Here is a 15,424-nt window from a genome sequence, read left to right on the forward strand (position 1 = left end):
AAAGAAAGAAAGAGAGAGAGAGAGAGAGAGAGAGAGAGAGAGAGAGAGAGAGAGAGAGAAGAGAGAGAAAGATTCAAACCAAAATTTCAAACATTGAGTTCTCTTAAAAAGAAAAGATTGGTAAACTATGGACCACAGCCCATTTCTGTCAATAAAGTTTTATTAGTCCACATTCATACGTATTTGTTCATATGTCATCTATAACTGCTTTGGAGCTTTAGCATAGAATCAGAAATGTGTCAAGGGACATCCTGTAGACCAAAGAGCTTTTAGGTTTACCATCTTCTCTGTGGGCCATGACAGAATGTCNCACACACACACACACACACACACACTCCATACACATAAATGTTTATTTATTTGAATTCACAGTCTTATATTCTATTTTCTTCAGCATCTGAATTAATTCAATCGAAGCTCCAAAATAGCCCCTCTAAAAGTTACTATGTTCCAAACAGCTAGGCATCCACTAATTGGTTCTTATTTTTCCCCTTTAGGCAGCTTACAATACATTCTATGTGTTTTTTTCCCTTTTTCTTTTCATTTATTTTTTTTAAAAAGAAAACAAACTATCATTTTTCATTATACTTACCAGTCCCAAGTTACCACTCCGTTTGTTGGCTCTTCACTAAAAACACCTAACTGTGAAAGAAAAGATTGCATTAGAAAGTTTTACAGCAACTCCAATCCCATATCCTGGCTTATATTTCTTAAATAAAATGTGTTTTTTTTTTTGCTACATCTTCTTGATGCAAACAATACTGTTTTGTTCATTTTTTTGTTGTTGTTGTTATAACCACTCTCTAGGAATCTCACAGGAGTTTCCCTTTTCAAAGCAAGATTACTTGGAAGTGCAGTCCACTTCTGAGTTCCCAGGCAAGACTGGCATGGCCATGAGGGCCTTGAAGAATGGGTCATTTCAAATGTTTGTCTTTTGAGGATTTTTTTTTTTTTGAGACAGGCTTTCTCTGTGTATCCCTGGCTGTCCTGGAACTCACCCTGCAGACCAGACTGGCATTAAACTCAGGGAGCCATGCTTCTGCCTCCTGAGTGTTGGGCTTATACGTCCACTCTTTCGCATGTTCTTATAAAGCTAAATTTTTCTATTTCTAGCTTCCTTGCTGGTATACTAAATTTCAGTTTCCTTACAATTTTAAAAATGTGGAATATGTTCACCTATTATTTTATTTGATACAATTTATATTCAGCACATCCTTCGGTGTGTAGTTCTTCAGGATTTTTTTATAATTTTATTTTTTAAAAAATAAGTTTTTTCATACAAAGTATTTTGATCATGTTTTTTCTCCCCCATTTTCCCAGCTCTTCCCCACCTCCTAACCCACCTCAATTCAATTCTCAGCAAAGTAAAATATTTTTGGAATTTTATCCTTTTCCCTTTCCATACAAAGAAAAGTATCCTCCCATGCCTGAATATTCATCCACTGGACAAATATTTACTGAGTGACTATTCAGGTAGCAAATAAAAGCTGAAGTTTGGGGTCACCAGGATGATTTAGAGTGTCAAAGCCCTTGGGACAAAGCTGATGACCTAAGCTCAGTCCCCAGGACCTGCATGGTGAAAGAAAGAGAACCAACTCCTGCAAGTTATTTTTTGACCTCCACACACATGTTGTGACACGAGTTCATGCACACACACACACACACACACACAATTAGTAATAAATGTAGCTTTTAAAAAATCAAATTTTGATTTTAAGGGACTAATAGAAGTTAACCAAGAAAGAGTGTTATTTCCCTAAAAACTTTATTATATGCCAAATTAGATAGATGTATGTATCTAAATATGAATGCTTTTGATGTTTCTATAAAGTCCTCTCCTAAGTCCTCATCATGGAAATAGGCATTCATTTTTTACTTCAGTCATTTTGACTACTGTTACATTCACCTTTTATTTTAATCATAGTTAAATCACTACACAGTATTTGACTTCATCTTTTTGTTTTCAACAGGGTGAATGATTTCAGACATTTTTACTCCAACAGCTTTTAGTAAAATAATGAATTTCATTCACATATATCAGTCAAACATTAAATTTTCAGAACATATCAAACACTAGAGTGTAATTTCCTAAGGAATTAAATAAAATTTAGTCCTCAATAAACAAATACATTGTGAGTTGCAAGAAAGTGGAGGTCCCATCTTGGTCACCACAAAGCTTAGGGGGACATCTCCTTTGTCTTATTTTCCTCTTATTAACTCTAGGATTTATTTGGCTATGAAGGATTTGGAGTCTGTAAACAGTAAACAATAGTCAGATTTACATGATCACAGAGCCAACATCTCCTCTACAGAGTGTTATTTTCTGCTACCTGGGAAGACAGGAAATAAGGATTCAATGAGTATTCAGAGATGGCCACCAGAAGACCCCATTCCATTCTGTGCATTGTCAAATATACCTACTTTCAATGCACCTCCTTAAAGCATAAATCTTACAAATGAACCTTGATTCCTAACAGGCATACAGTGAACTATATGTCACTAGCTGTGCTGTTCTGACTCATGTCTGTAAGTCATGTGAATGAATGCAAGTGTGTAGATAGGTCTGTGCAAGGAAAACCGGAAATTTGTGTGTTTATGGTTTAGTAATTTGTTGTGAATTACAAAACCATTCCTTGCACCAGAAAAACATCTAGCAAGAAAATACTATGGTTTATAGAATACCCATAAAACAGAAGAGACCTCTGAAGCTTCTTTGGAAGTACTAGGTTGTAGAGACCAAGTGAAAAGGTTTCTTCTACCCAGATTGGCTCAGAAAATCCAGATTTTGTGATCTTTCAAACAGTTTTTAAATATATAGGTCCTAAAACTCTAGGCCAATTAATTCATCCCCTATTGTATCTGAAAATTTCTTTCCCTTATAAACAATTTGACTAAAAAGAACACGGAAGAAAATGCAGATGTCTAATTATCAATATTTTGGTGTTTGATGTGCCACGTTTTATTGAAGCGAGAGAAATATCATAACACCTGGCATCCTCTCTGTTTCCTTTTCATGCAACCCAGCTGACTTTTTCCGAAGCCATAAGAAACAAAGCCAGGTTATCCATCACTGGGAGTGTGGGAGAAAACGGCCGTGTGCTGACCCCCGACTGCCCCAAGGCCGTACACACAGGAACTGCAATTAGACAAAGCTCGGGATTGGCTGTCATTGCATCGGACCTACCATAAAAACCAAAAAAATAATTGAGTGCCTTAATTAAACTGTGTTGGTGACTGATGGAAATGCAGCCCGGAGAGACGGGTCCAGCGTGGTTCCTGGTTTAACACATCCTTTGACTGAGCAGGAAGGACGTTCTGAGTGTCGGACAGAACCAGTGCATGAGTTCAGCACGGAAATTCAGACTCGGGTTTTATATCAGGAAAACTCACAATTTAGTTTTTTTGGGGGGAGTGGGGGTGTCTGGGATGGTTGTATTAACAGCAACGCATTTCACTTGAGCGCACTAATCAGACTGGCCAGTTAGAGCATCATACTGTGAAGTTCTTTCTCAGAAAGGCCTTGGTCACCACAGGAAGGGGTTCAACAGTCAATAGAGGTCAAGGAACCTGCTAGCCTGTGTCTCCACAACACCCATGTAGTCGATGGAATAATCTGCAGCTGAGACATGAGTCACTAAAACGTGATAAGAAAATAATAAACATGTAAATCCTGTGGGGAAAAAAAACAACAAAATTTAAAGAAAGTATTTACAGTTACTTTGGAAATAAAACAATACTGAAACATGCTTGCTTTTTAACTGAAGTAAATCCAGTAGAGGACAACACAATCTTTTTTCTAACCATCTTAGGGAACAATACATTGCAATAATTGATATAAATGTCATCACTGTAACAAACTTTAGAGACTTTTTTAATGTAAAAGTTGTTGGTCACCATGTTTCCCGTAACCTTCACTCTGTCACACTGTTGGTTCATAGATTGTGTTTGTCTGTCAGGAACAAAAAGAAAATAGGTGAAGAAAATGTTGACATGAAGTCATTCATCGGCAATGTAGAATTAGAAAAAGACTACAGGTCACTCATCATTATAATTTAAAATCCTGTTCTGTGTACAAAATTGTGGTTTTTGTACCTGCCCAAAAGAATAAAACAACATTTTTTCTTACAGTATATATCTACAGAACTTAAATTTTTCCCTATAATCATACAAGTTATTTGAGAAACTCGAAGACTGCATGAGGGATGTAAAAGTCAAAGAACAGACCATATAAACAAATGTAGGCTGTCTTTATTATTTCTGCATAGTATGCTTTCCTTCTTTTACAGATATTGGCCTCAGTTGTTAATAGATTACATTTTCAGAGATGGAGTCTTCGAGTGTGGGAATGGACAGCTGTTTTGAAACCAACACACCTGTGTGGAAATTTTACTTGACTCTTTTGCTGCATTGACTTTAGTGTCTCTTGGACTTTTACCCTCATTCCTATACTTCCATTTGAGTTCTTTGGAGGCACTGAAAACTGTTTGGGGTAGAACACAACTGGAAAACTCAATCCTTATTTTTACCCCAAAATTATGAACAAAATTAAACCATATTTATTTTTAAGAAAACAAAATATTTATGGTTCAAAAAGTCTGTTTCATTTCAAATGATGAATGAGTTCAATGATATAGATAAAAATCACCGACTGAGGGATATTTGCCGAAAGCACAAGTTAGAATAATTCCTGAAGTGTGGCCTTGAAGGATGAGTTGAGTTTTCACAGGTGGAGGTATGGTAAAGAGCCTATGGGAGAGCAGACACAAAGCCACTCTTTGGGCAGGCCTGTGGACAGGGCTTGTGCAACAAGGAGGCCGGGAGAGAGCACAGGCTGTGACACCATGGGAGCTCTGGCAGAAATATGAAGGACTGGTTTTCTTCCCTTTAACCCTTACAATCCCCTTTCAATATCTGTGTGTCACAACTATGTAATCCTTATAACACATGTATACACTGTCCCTCAAGAAAGGCTACTTCTCTGTTATTGAGCAAATGGTTCCTTTTCAAATCTGAGCCCTCCCTGATGTCTTTTTCTCTTACTCCCACCATCTTCTCAGCCAGCAAATGGACTCGCACAGCACACAGAATATTGCATCTACCATTTCTTTGGTCTGTAGCTCTTTTCTGTCTTTACCTTGACTGTCACTCATCCTTCAGCACCCAAATTGAATTTTATTTGCACTGGGAATATTTCCATGATTATCCACCAGCCCTGCCTATGATGCTGACTTACATGCCATTCTTAATGTTTCTTACCCATTACGGCACTCACCATACTGCATTGTAATTGCCTGTGTACTTGTCTATAAACTACTAGACTGTCAGCTCCTTGAGGGCAGGGACTGTGTCTATCTTGTTCACATTTGTATCCCCAGCACCCAGCACAGTGCCTGGCATATTGTAGGTGCTTAATAAATATTTGTTGAATGAAAGAATTAATTGGATTGATTTAATTAAGTTGAAGCAGAAAAATATATTTTCTCCTTAACAGTCCCTGGGGTGTAAATTAGCTATAGAGTAGTTAAAATAAGCTAAGGTTGACTGGTGTGGGAGAGTTGTCTGTATTCTGTCAATCATGTTTTAAATAAATGCTGATTGGCCAGGCAGGAAGAATAGGTGGGAAAACCAAACAGGAAGTAGAAATGATGCAAGGAGAACAGGAGAATTCTGGGAAGGAGGAAGCTGATTCCTCCTACTCCTGTCCAGACCACTGAAGCAGCAGGGTGTGATCTGCCCCACTGAAAAAGGTACTAAGCCACATGGCTAACATAGATCAGAATAATGGGTTAATATAAGCTATAAGAGCTAATAAGTAGCCTGACCTAATGGGCCAATCATCTTTATAACTTATAGAGATCTCTGTGTGTGATTTTCTTTGGGGCTAAACAGCTGTGGGTACTGAGTAGGACAGAAACCCCCAAGAAGCAGGCCCCCTTCATGTTACAGAATGTTTTTAATAACACTAAAGAAAATAGCTAAAAGAAAATACACATAAAAGATTTAGTAAATTTTCTCTTTTTTGTTTTTCAAGATAGGGTTTCTCTGCATTGCCTTGACTGCCCTGGACCCGGCTCTGTAGACCAGGATAGCCTTGAAATCAAGCCTGCTTCTGCCTCCCAAATGCTGGGATTAAAGGCTTGTACTACCATGTCCATCTTTTCTTTTCTTTTTTTAAAAACAATACAAAACCAAAAAAAAATATTTGATATGTTATGAAGGGCAGTGGGCTTGGGAGTGACAAGAGTACTGCCCATGGCAGTTTGATGCTCTCTAATCAGATGGGCAGGTTCCTGGTTTAACTATAACTCTGTAGCACAACTTAGCTAGACTAATAAGCACTTAAGAATAAGGATTAAGTTTAGTGTTTAGATATTCTTTTAAAATAACATTAATTTAAGCTTGGAGTGAATTTGTGCTCTTTGAAGGAGTTATGTTTTTACAGTATAAAGTAATTTTGGAAAAAAAAGAAAAGAATAATTTTGAAAACACTATACAGTCATAGTGATTTTAAAATATGTGAAAGTTAAGGCTGGTGAGACAGCTCAATAGGTAAAGGTTCTTGCCATGCAAGCCTGATGACAATCCATGTAAGGGTGGAAAAATAAAACTGGCTCCACAGAGTTGTCCTCTGACTTCAACACATGCATTGTGGCATGATTTACTCTCTCTCTCTCTCTCTCTCTCTCTCTCTCTCTCTCTCTCTCTCTCCACACACTCACAGCATATACACACAGTAATACTTCATAAAAATTTACATTTAAAGTATTTGATTCCACAAAATGGAAGAACACAGTTACTGAACACAAAAGATCACTATTTAGTGAAACTAAATATTTCAGGCAAAAGCTTCTTAGGAATTCCATGAGCTAGGTAATCAATAGGCACCATCAGCTAGGTAATCAATATGTAGTGACCACCATGAGGAGCTCTAAAGAGAACTTTGTTACTTACAATCAGCCCCATAGCTCATTGAAAATGCCAGTCTCAAAACTATTATATTCATTTCACATTCCTGCATGTGTTATCTATGTGTTGCTTGGCTTTCCCACCTATATAACACCTATTCAGTTTTTTTTTCCCTAAGGCACAGTAGATGTTCAATATTTATTTGTCAGTACTTAATCACAACTTTATACATAAAATCAGAATCAATTAATATGTACAATATTTTTATTCTCAGAAAACAGGACACCCCAACTTATATTGCCAAGGTAGTTGTAACAGACATAAAACTCAAACTATTAGTGATACTTTGTACAGGCTGAGACACAGACTGTGGAGTGATCTGTTTTGTAGTTTTTGTTTGTTTTTTTCATTTTTGTTTTTTTTATATTACTTCTCTGAAGTTCATGTTTTCATACACAGTAGTGTTTTGTTCTCACACAGTAATGAAAAGTTCAGTCTGATTATTTGCAAAAGCAAAAGGAACAAGTGATTTATTTACATATTCTCTCTGTGCTTTTTTCAAGAGAGCTATTTCATGCAATGATTATAATGTTATTAGAAGAGATAATAAACAGAAATTGTATCTCATAGGAAAGGAAAACACTAAGTTTAGTGCTTTCTTAATTCTGTGAAATGAGAAAAACCTTATTCACACATTTGTTTTGCTTTGACTGTATTTTCTTTGAAAGTGGAAGAAAATAAGCAAACTAATGGAAGATAAGATAAAGGAACACTAAAATAAAGTGGGTTGTGTAAAAGAAAAACATTTTCACAAGTTGACAAAAGCTATTTTTCTCCTTCAAAGATTTTATTTCTACAGTTAAGCATGTGTATGTGGAGGCATGTACACATGAGTCCCAAGGTGTCCAGAAGAGGGCATCACAGATCCCTTAGATGGAGTCACAGGAAGGGCTGGAAACTTCCAGATCAGGAAGGGTGGACAACTTGTAACTGCTGAGTCTCTCTAGCCCAAGGAAAAGAGGTTTTTGTTTGTTTTGTTTGTTTAAGATAAAATGGTTAGCTCCTACTTCTTACATTATTAGGTGTGTAATACTTAATGAATTTCTCTTTGATAGGCATAGAACCTTTACAATTTGACAGGACACAGACTGACACTGGGAGCCTTGGGGGACAGAATTAGATAGAATATTCTCAGTCTTGTTTGAGATGATGCTAAGAGACCATTTAACATTGCCTATATGGTTTGTCTACCAGCTCTTAATTGCAAAAACTTTAGACTTTTTTAAAGAACAGAACCCAAAACAATTTAGTCCATATTTGGCTCCATTTAGAAATTAGTATAATCTTTTATTCACATAAAACTGGTGCTTTTTCAAACTTCTAAATCATGGAATTCATCAATCCTACCTACCTTGCATTTCTCAGAAATGTCTTCCCATTATTCCTCTCTTCACTCTCAGACCATGTAGCTTTTCAACCCTTGCTACTGAGATCTCAGTCTTAGCCCAGTATATCTAAATCCATGTCATGCATACACTCTCACGTCAAACTCATCCCATTCTCCTCTGCATCTGCCTTCATGTTGCTCTTCCCACTGTTAACCTCCCCAGCTTTTACCACCATTTCTTACCTTCAGTATAAAATAAGAAATAAGGAAAAGCAACCATTGAAATTATGACTCAGAGTACACAAACACATACACAAATATTTTTATGAGTTGGAGACATAGCTCAGTGGTTAAGAGGTCTCTTGCAGAAGACCTGAGCATAGTTCCCAGTACCTGTGTCAGGTGGTTAACAAATACCTGTACTCTAGGGAGTTTCAACACCTCTTGCTCCCATTGACACATGCACACACATGCACATAAATGCAAACAAACACACATAATTGAAAATAATAAAAATTAATTTTAAAATAATTCATTTTCGTGGAACTGTGTGCCATCATGTCACTAATATGGTTGAGTAGGCAAAAATGCTTGGTGAGTGTGGTAGCTTGAATGTAATTAGTTCCCATAATCTCACAGGTAGTGACACTAATAGGACGTGTGTCTTTGTTAGAATGGGTATGGCCTTGGTAGCAGAAGTGTATGACTGTGCGGGTAGGTTTTGAGGTTTCTTGCTCAGGATACCACCCAGTGTCTCAGTTGACTTTCTATTGCCTGCAAAATATAGGACTCTCCTTAGGGTTTCTCCCCTCTTCTCGTCCCCTTTTCCCAGAAAACATTTTTAAAAACCAGCAGTTAGTGCAACGAATGTTCAGTCAGCACACAGTGCAAACAAGTGGAACAAAAACGTCTATTTCTTCTTTTCAGTTTCTCTTCACCAGTTTAAAAAAAAAAAAAAGAAAAATGTCTGAGCTCTTATATAACTCTTCCTAGTTCCAAATAAAGATGAAAAAACCCACAAAGAGAAGAGCATCCCCCCCCCAAATGATGTGTCACAGATCCAAGGAGCCTTTTGCAGTTTGTCAAAGCGTGCTTGTTAAGGCTTCTCATCTTCTACAGGCTCACTGTGGTATTCTGCCACATACAGGCTCTTGTCAATGTTGCTTGGGATAGGTTTAATTTCTGTGCCCAGTTGCTCCTCAATACTTTTCAGGTTGAAGCGATCATCATATGTGATCAAGTTGATGGCTAAGCCAAGATGACCAAAGCGACCTGAAACAAAACAAATTAGAAAAAACTTAAAATTTTTGTTCAATAAATATGAGAAAATTCTAATGTCCCTAGCCACAAGGGACCAGTTCCACTTTGAACAGTGGGAACTTAAAACTTTGAAAATATTTTGGGGAAAGGGAGAATTGGCTTTCTGTTTAATTGGCAAATGTTCCAGTGGGGGGTATGTTTTTGTTGGGATGTGTTACGTTGTATGTACATGTCTATGGACCTGAGTAAAGAGTTTATATATGGTTTAGAAAAGATGGTTGGTAAAATCTTGATTGCTTCTTTTTGTTAATTTATCTCAATAAAAGCCCACTGGAACTCCAAAAAAAAAAAAATATAGGACTCTCAGCTACTACTTCACCATATCTGCCTACTTGCCATTGAGCTCTCCATCATGATGATAATGGACTGAACCTCTGAAACTACATGTGAGTCACTCCAATTAAATGTTTTCTTTATAAGAGTTGTTGTGGTCATGGTATTTCTTCACAGCAATAAAACTCTAATTAAGACATTGAACAAGTCTAAAAATCCCAATTCAATCCCCCCCCAAAAAAAAATACAGGATGGAACTGATCTCTAAGCAGTTCAGGTCCACACACAGAGACATCATACACACATGCATACAAATATGAAGTTAATTTTTAAATATGTCACTAGCAGAATGGTGGTTTGCATCTGGAATCTCAGTACTGTAGCTAAAGGACTGTGAATGTAAGGCCAACCTGGACCACATAGCAAGTTCTCAGCCAATATATAAACTATTTAGCAAGACCTTGTCTCAAATACAAAATCAAAAAGAATACAACCATAGCAAAAAGGAAGTAAGTTATCTGTCCATCTAACCTCACTACTAAAATGAATTCATGAACTGCTTGCTTGTCCACATTACTTACTGACTTCTCCATCATTGGTATATATTCACTAAGGACTTTGGAGTTTAACCTATCTATCTAGTACACCCTAAGGTGTCCCCATTCACATTCTTTGACCATGTCATGTATAGCACAAATGGTACCACCATTTGCCCTTAATCCTTTGTGCCTTCTCAGTGAACATTGTGTTCCCTAATTTTGCACACCAAACCTCTCTCAAATCAGGCTTGAAAATTTCGTTCACTTATCCTGTCACAGGACATATTCCACCTGGTAGATCTCCATAGAACAAAAATGTCTATAATCACTAATAAAGACATTTCTATTGTCTATTCTAGTCCCACATATTCAATTGTTTGCTGACCACCTTTTTTGACTTTTTAATCAAAGTGCATCAATCTTTTCATAGCTTTATATATTTCTAACATAAACAAGTATCCAATCTTCCATTTCTTCATCATACCCATATCTAATTAATTAGAATCTTCAGTTCCTTGTATTGTTTCAATATCTCTTTCCCCCTCCTCATTTTCATCTATTTAATTTGGGGACTTACAGTATTTTGCTGTCATTACTACAATCTCTGGAAGGATCCCTTTGCTTCTTATTTTACTCATACCTTGCTGTAGGCAAGACCTAGATTCTCCTCAAACATAAACATAATCCCACAAAAACCTAATTAGGATTGTTTAGTGTCTATTCTATAAGGCTTGTCAACATGTCCAGAGTCTTTTTTTCACCAACTTTCCACAACAAAAACACAAAACAGTTAACAATTAATTAGTTTTCAGAATCCTTTTCGTTCTTTCATTTTGGCCCTTTGCCAATTCTTTCCTCTAGTTGGGTTGCTCATGTTTCAGAGAAGATCCTAATTATCACCAAGATAAACAATATGAGCTCAATATATAAGCAAAAATAAATTTGTTAACAAAAAGGAGCTACTTCACAGAGAGTATGATCATTTGAAAGAAAATGGATCCCATAAACTCATGTCTTTAAATGTTTAGTTCCCAACTAGTGCAGCTATTTGGGAAGGACTAGAAGATGTGACCTTTCTGGAATAGGTATGGACTTATTGGAAAAGGTGTGTCATTGGGGGACTTTGAATTTTTAAATGTCCACAACAGGCCCAGTCTCTCCCTCTCTCATTGCCTAGTGCCTACTGATAAGGATGTAAAGCTCACAAGTACTGCTCCAGCACCATGTCTTCCTGCTTCTAAACACAATAAGTATAGACTAACCCTTTAAAACTCTAAGCAAGTCTATAGTTAAATGCTTTCCTTCATATGAGTTCCTTGGTCATAGTTTCTCTGCTTTTCACAGCAATAGAACAGTGACTAAGACAGATCGGATACTAGTTTCCCAGAGAACAAAGATAGACATGCTGCCAGCTCTGAAGGCAACAGTGCCAAAGACAATCATCCCAACAATATCCATGATCTACTGCAAAGAATGCCCCAGAGAAAAAAAATGCATCACTTTTTTATTGAAACTTTGTGACTTTCATATCCTGCATTCTTATTGCATCCATCTCTCTGTCTTTTTGTATTCATCATCCACCCTTGCAACCTACCCTGCAAAATAAAACAAAATTCAAAAGAAAAACAAAAAAACCCCAAACAAAAACAATAATAGTCAAACTAAGATACAAAAAAATAGGATGAAAGCTGTAGTGTGACAAAGTTGCATAGTATACCCTTTATTACATAGATCTTTGCTTGAAAGTCTTCATTACAATGAGTCATTGGTCTGGCTTTTGTTATACCCTCAATATTGGACCTTCACTGATATTCCTCTTGGATATCCTGTTGTTGCCTCATGTCCCACAGAGATCCTGCGGCTCTAGTCTTCAGGTTGTACCCTTCACATTCTCTAGTAGTTTATAGATGAGGTGAATGTTGGGATGGGACAACTCATAACCCTGACTCTGGGCCTGGGTTGGTCAGCCTGCCAGCTTTCCCTCATCATGACCAACAGAGAGAGCTCTCCAGCATTGCCCCACCTAGCAAGGAATAGGGCCAATGCTCCTGCTCTCATACATCTGGGACCAGCTTACCTGCACCTATACCACCAGGGCCAGCTCTACTGCTTTCCCGAATGCTGCAGTAGGTGAGGTTCAGGGCCTGCTCTCCCACTCTCATGCTCCTAAGGCCAGCTCTCCCTCCTGCCATAGGTGGCTATTGGTGGTGATCATCTTTCTCTCACCCATGTTACCACATGGCAGATGAGGGGGGGGGCAGGATCAGATCTCCTGCTCTAATGCCTCCAGGGACAGCTAACCTGAGCCCTTCCCAACAGGGTCTGTTCTAGTGTGCTATTCAGGCAAGGTTCAGGTTCTACTCTCCTGTGCATTGTAGTCAGTGAGGAACATGAAACTCTTATGACCTTAGGAACATCTCAATCCCACCCACCAGAGGTAGCAAGGGGTGGGGCATTGGAGGCATCTCTCCATCACCCACTCCACCATATGGCTGATAAGGAGTGAGGCCAGATCTCTCATGCATACTTGTTGACAAAAGTTTCTGTCCCACCCAGTCCCACAGCCATTCAGTTCCCCCCCAAAAAATAAAACACACACAGGGGCCTACATTAATTATAAACTGGTTGACATATTAGGTCAGACTCTCTTATTACCTCTTAGATCTTATATTAACCCATAATTCTTGTCTGTGTTAGTCATGTAGCCTGGAACTTTTTATCAGTGAAGCATTCTCTTTTTTCTTCCTCTGCGTCTGCTTGATGACTAGACTGAATTTCCATAATTCTCTTACTTTGGTTGCCCTGCCTATACTTTCTGCCTGGCTACTAGTCAATCAGCATTTCATTAAATTAATACAAGTGACAAATCTTTACGCAAGATCATTGTCCCAAAGTACTTCCCCTTTCTTTTTTCTTTCAAAACAAGAACGCTGAATCTAATCTCCTTTGTTTAGCTTTTTTCCAGATCATTATCTATAACAACTTGTAACCAACACTCTAAACAAAGATAAACATCCATAATCCATTTTGGGGGGAATGTGGATGTAGTTCTCTGGGCTGCTTCCTGCTGATTGGGGTGCTAATAATCTTATGGGGATCTAAAGAAAATTTAGGATTATGGTCAAGTCCTAACTGGAATATTCTGTGAGACTTGATCATCTCAGCCAGCCATCTTGAGGCTGTTCTGGATGTAGAACTCAAAGGAAATGCCAACAGAAGTCCTTTGAAATGTTGGATCATCTGAGCCATCAGGTCCCATCAGAGATTTTTCAGGGGCTCTTCCTTAATCAAACCTATTTTTTCTTAACCCAGAATGAATTCATAGCCTATCATTTTCTGTGAAAACAAAAGCAAAACCTCTTTTCCAAAGTAACATATCTTTTAACTTAAATTTTGAAGTCAAAGCATTTTCAAAATATATGTTGTATTAACCAAGCAGCATTTGTAATCAAACACTTTTTAGCAGCTGCTGTTCCTTCCTTAGCCATCAAATCATTCAAAGACAATGCAATAACATGATAACAGGAAAATTTTGGGAAGGAGGAAGTTGATTCCTCCTACACCTGCCCAGACCACCAAAGCAGCAGGATGTGAGCTGCCCCACTGAAAAAAGGTACTGAGCCACATGGCTAACATAGATCAGAAAAATGGGTTAATCAAGATGTGAGAGTTATCCAGTAAGAGGCTAGAGCTAATGGGCCAATCAGCTTATAATTTATGGAAACCTATGTGTGATTTTCTTTGGGTCTAATCAGTTGTGGGGTACCTGGCAGGACAAAATCCCAAACAAGCAGGACTGGCCCTTCATGTTACAATAACATAGAATATCCAGATTCTCTGTGTATTTTTCATCTTCACGTGGCTTTATTTTAAACTCTATTTCTTTTATTTTTATTTTTAATTTTTGTTGGTTTTTTTGAGAACAGAGTTTCTCTGTGTATCTTTGACTGTCCTGGAACTCACTCTGTAGACCAGACTATCCTTGAACTCATAGAGATCCACCTGCCTCCCACATGCTGGAATTAAAGGAGTGTGCCACCACACTTAACTATTTTCTTTCTTTCTTTCTTTTAAGGACATTATCCTTTTTTTTCTTTTCTCTCCCAAGACTACATATATTTTTAAACACAATGTAAACTGTCTAGAGGGTTTTTGTCTATATTTATCTTTACTGTATATCTCTCTTTTTCTGACCACATGAGTTTATAATTTTCTAATTGATATGTCTAGGATTAAAGCTGTGGCTTTGATGGCTCGATCCACCCATGTTTAACTTTCTGAGAATCTAGTTTCATGGCAGAGTTACTGGTGGGAACCATGTTTATTGCTACAACTTTATGGAGTTTCAAGGTCCCTGCCACCACCAAATAGCATACTGTTGGCTATTTATAAACACCATTTAAGTGTTTGGTCATGGCAACTCTTAAAAGAACTGTAAGGCTTTTGCAGCTAAAGCTGAGTCAATAAGCCTCTCTTAAATGAGATGTGCTTGTGCTACCAAACAGAGTGCACACAAGAAAAAGATGCTCTAAGAAGACGTGCTTAACTCTGTTTTATGTGTGTGTGTGTGTGTGTGTGTGTGTCTGTGTGTGTGTGTGTGTGTGTGTGTGTTCAGAATTACTTCCCAAGCTCTCTCGGGTTTTATGTGGATATAGTTGTCCATGCTGGTGTCATTTGTTAACAGAGGTTTCTGTTCCTCCCAGTCCTGCAGTTGTTCAGTCCCAAAAACACACACACAGAAGCTTACATTAATTATAAACTGGTTAGCATATTAGCTCAGGCTTCTTATTACTTCTTATATCTTACATTAACCCATATCCTTGTCTGTATTAGCCACATGTCTTGGTACCTTTTATCAATGAGGCATTCTCATCTTGCTTCCTCTGTGTCTGGATGACAACTGCAAACTGAGCCTTTCCTCTTTCCAGCATGCTCCTTTTCTTGTTGTCCTGCCTATATTTCTGGCCAGGCTACTGGTCAATCGGTGTTTTATTAAACT

At 37.8% G+C, this 15,424-nt stretch overlaps 1 protein-coding gene across 2 annotated transcripts in view; it reads left to right on the top strand.

The window, feature by feature from the left end:
- The window catches only part of Gria4 (glutamate ionotropic receptor AMPA type subunit 4), a 403,578-nt gene extending 398,190 nt beyond the window's left edge, over window positions 1–5,388 (top strand). For both annotated transcript variants that reach the window (XM_050127542.1, XM_050127540.1), the window contains exon 17: window positions 3,025–5,388. In XM_050127542.1, coding sequence (XP_049983499.1) covers window positions 3,025–3,189 — 165 coding nt within the window. In that variant the 3' untranslated portion in view covers window positions 3,190–5,388. The remainder of the gene's footprint in view (window positions 1–3,024) is intronic.
- Window positions 5,389–15,424: the final 10,036 nt, after the last annotated feature.

Source organism: Alexandromys fortis, unplaced genomic scaffold (genome assembly GCF_014885135.2).
Source record: "Alexandromys fortis isolate MF-2015 unplaced genomic scaffold, M_Fortis_MF-2015_v1.1 scaffold_255, whole genome shotgun sequence".
NCBI classification, from domain to species: Eukaryota; Metazoa; Chordata; class Mammalia; order Rodentia; family Cricetidae; genus Alexandromys; species Alexandromys fortis.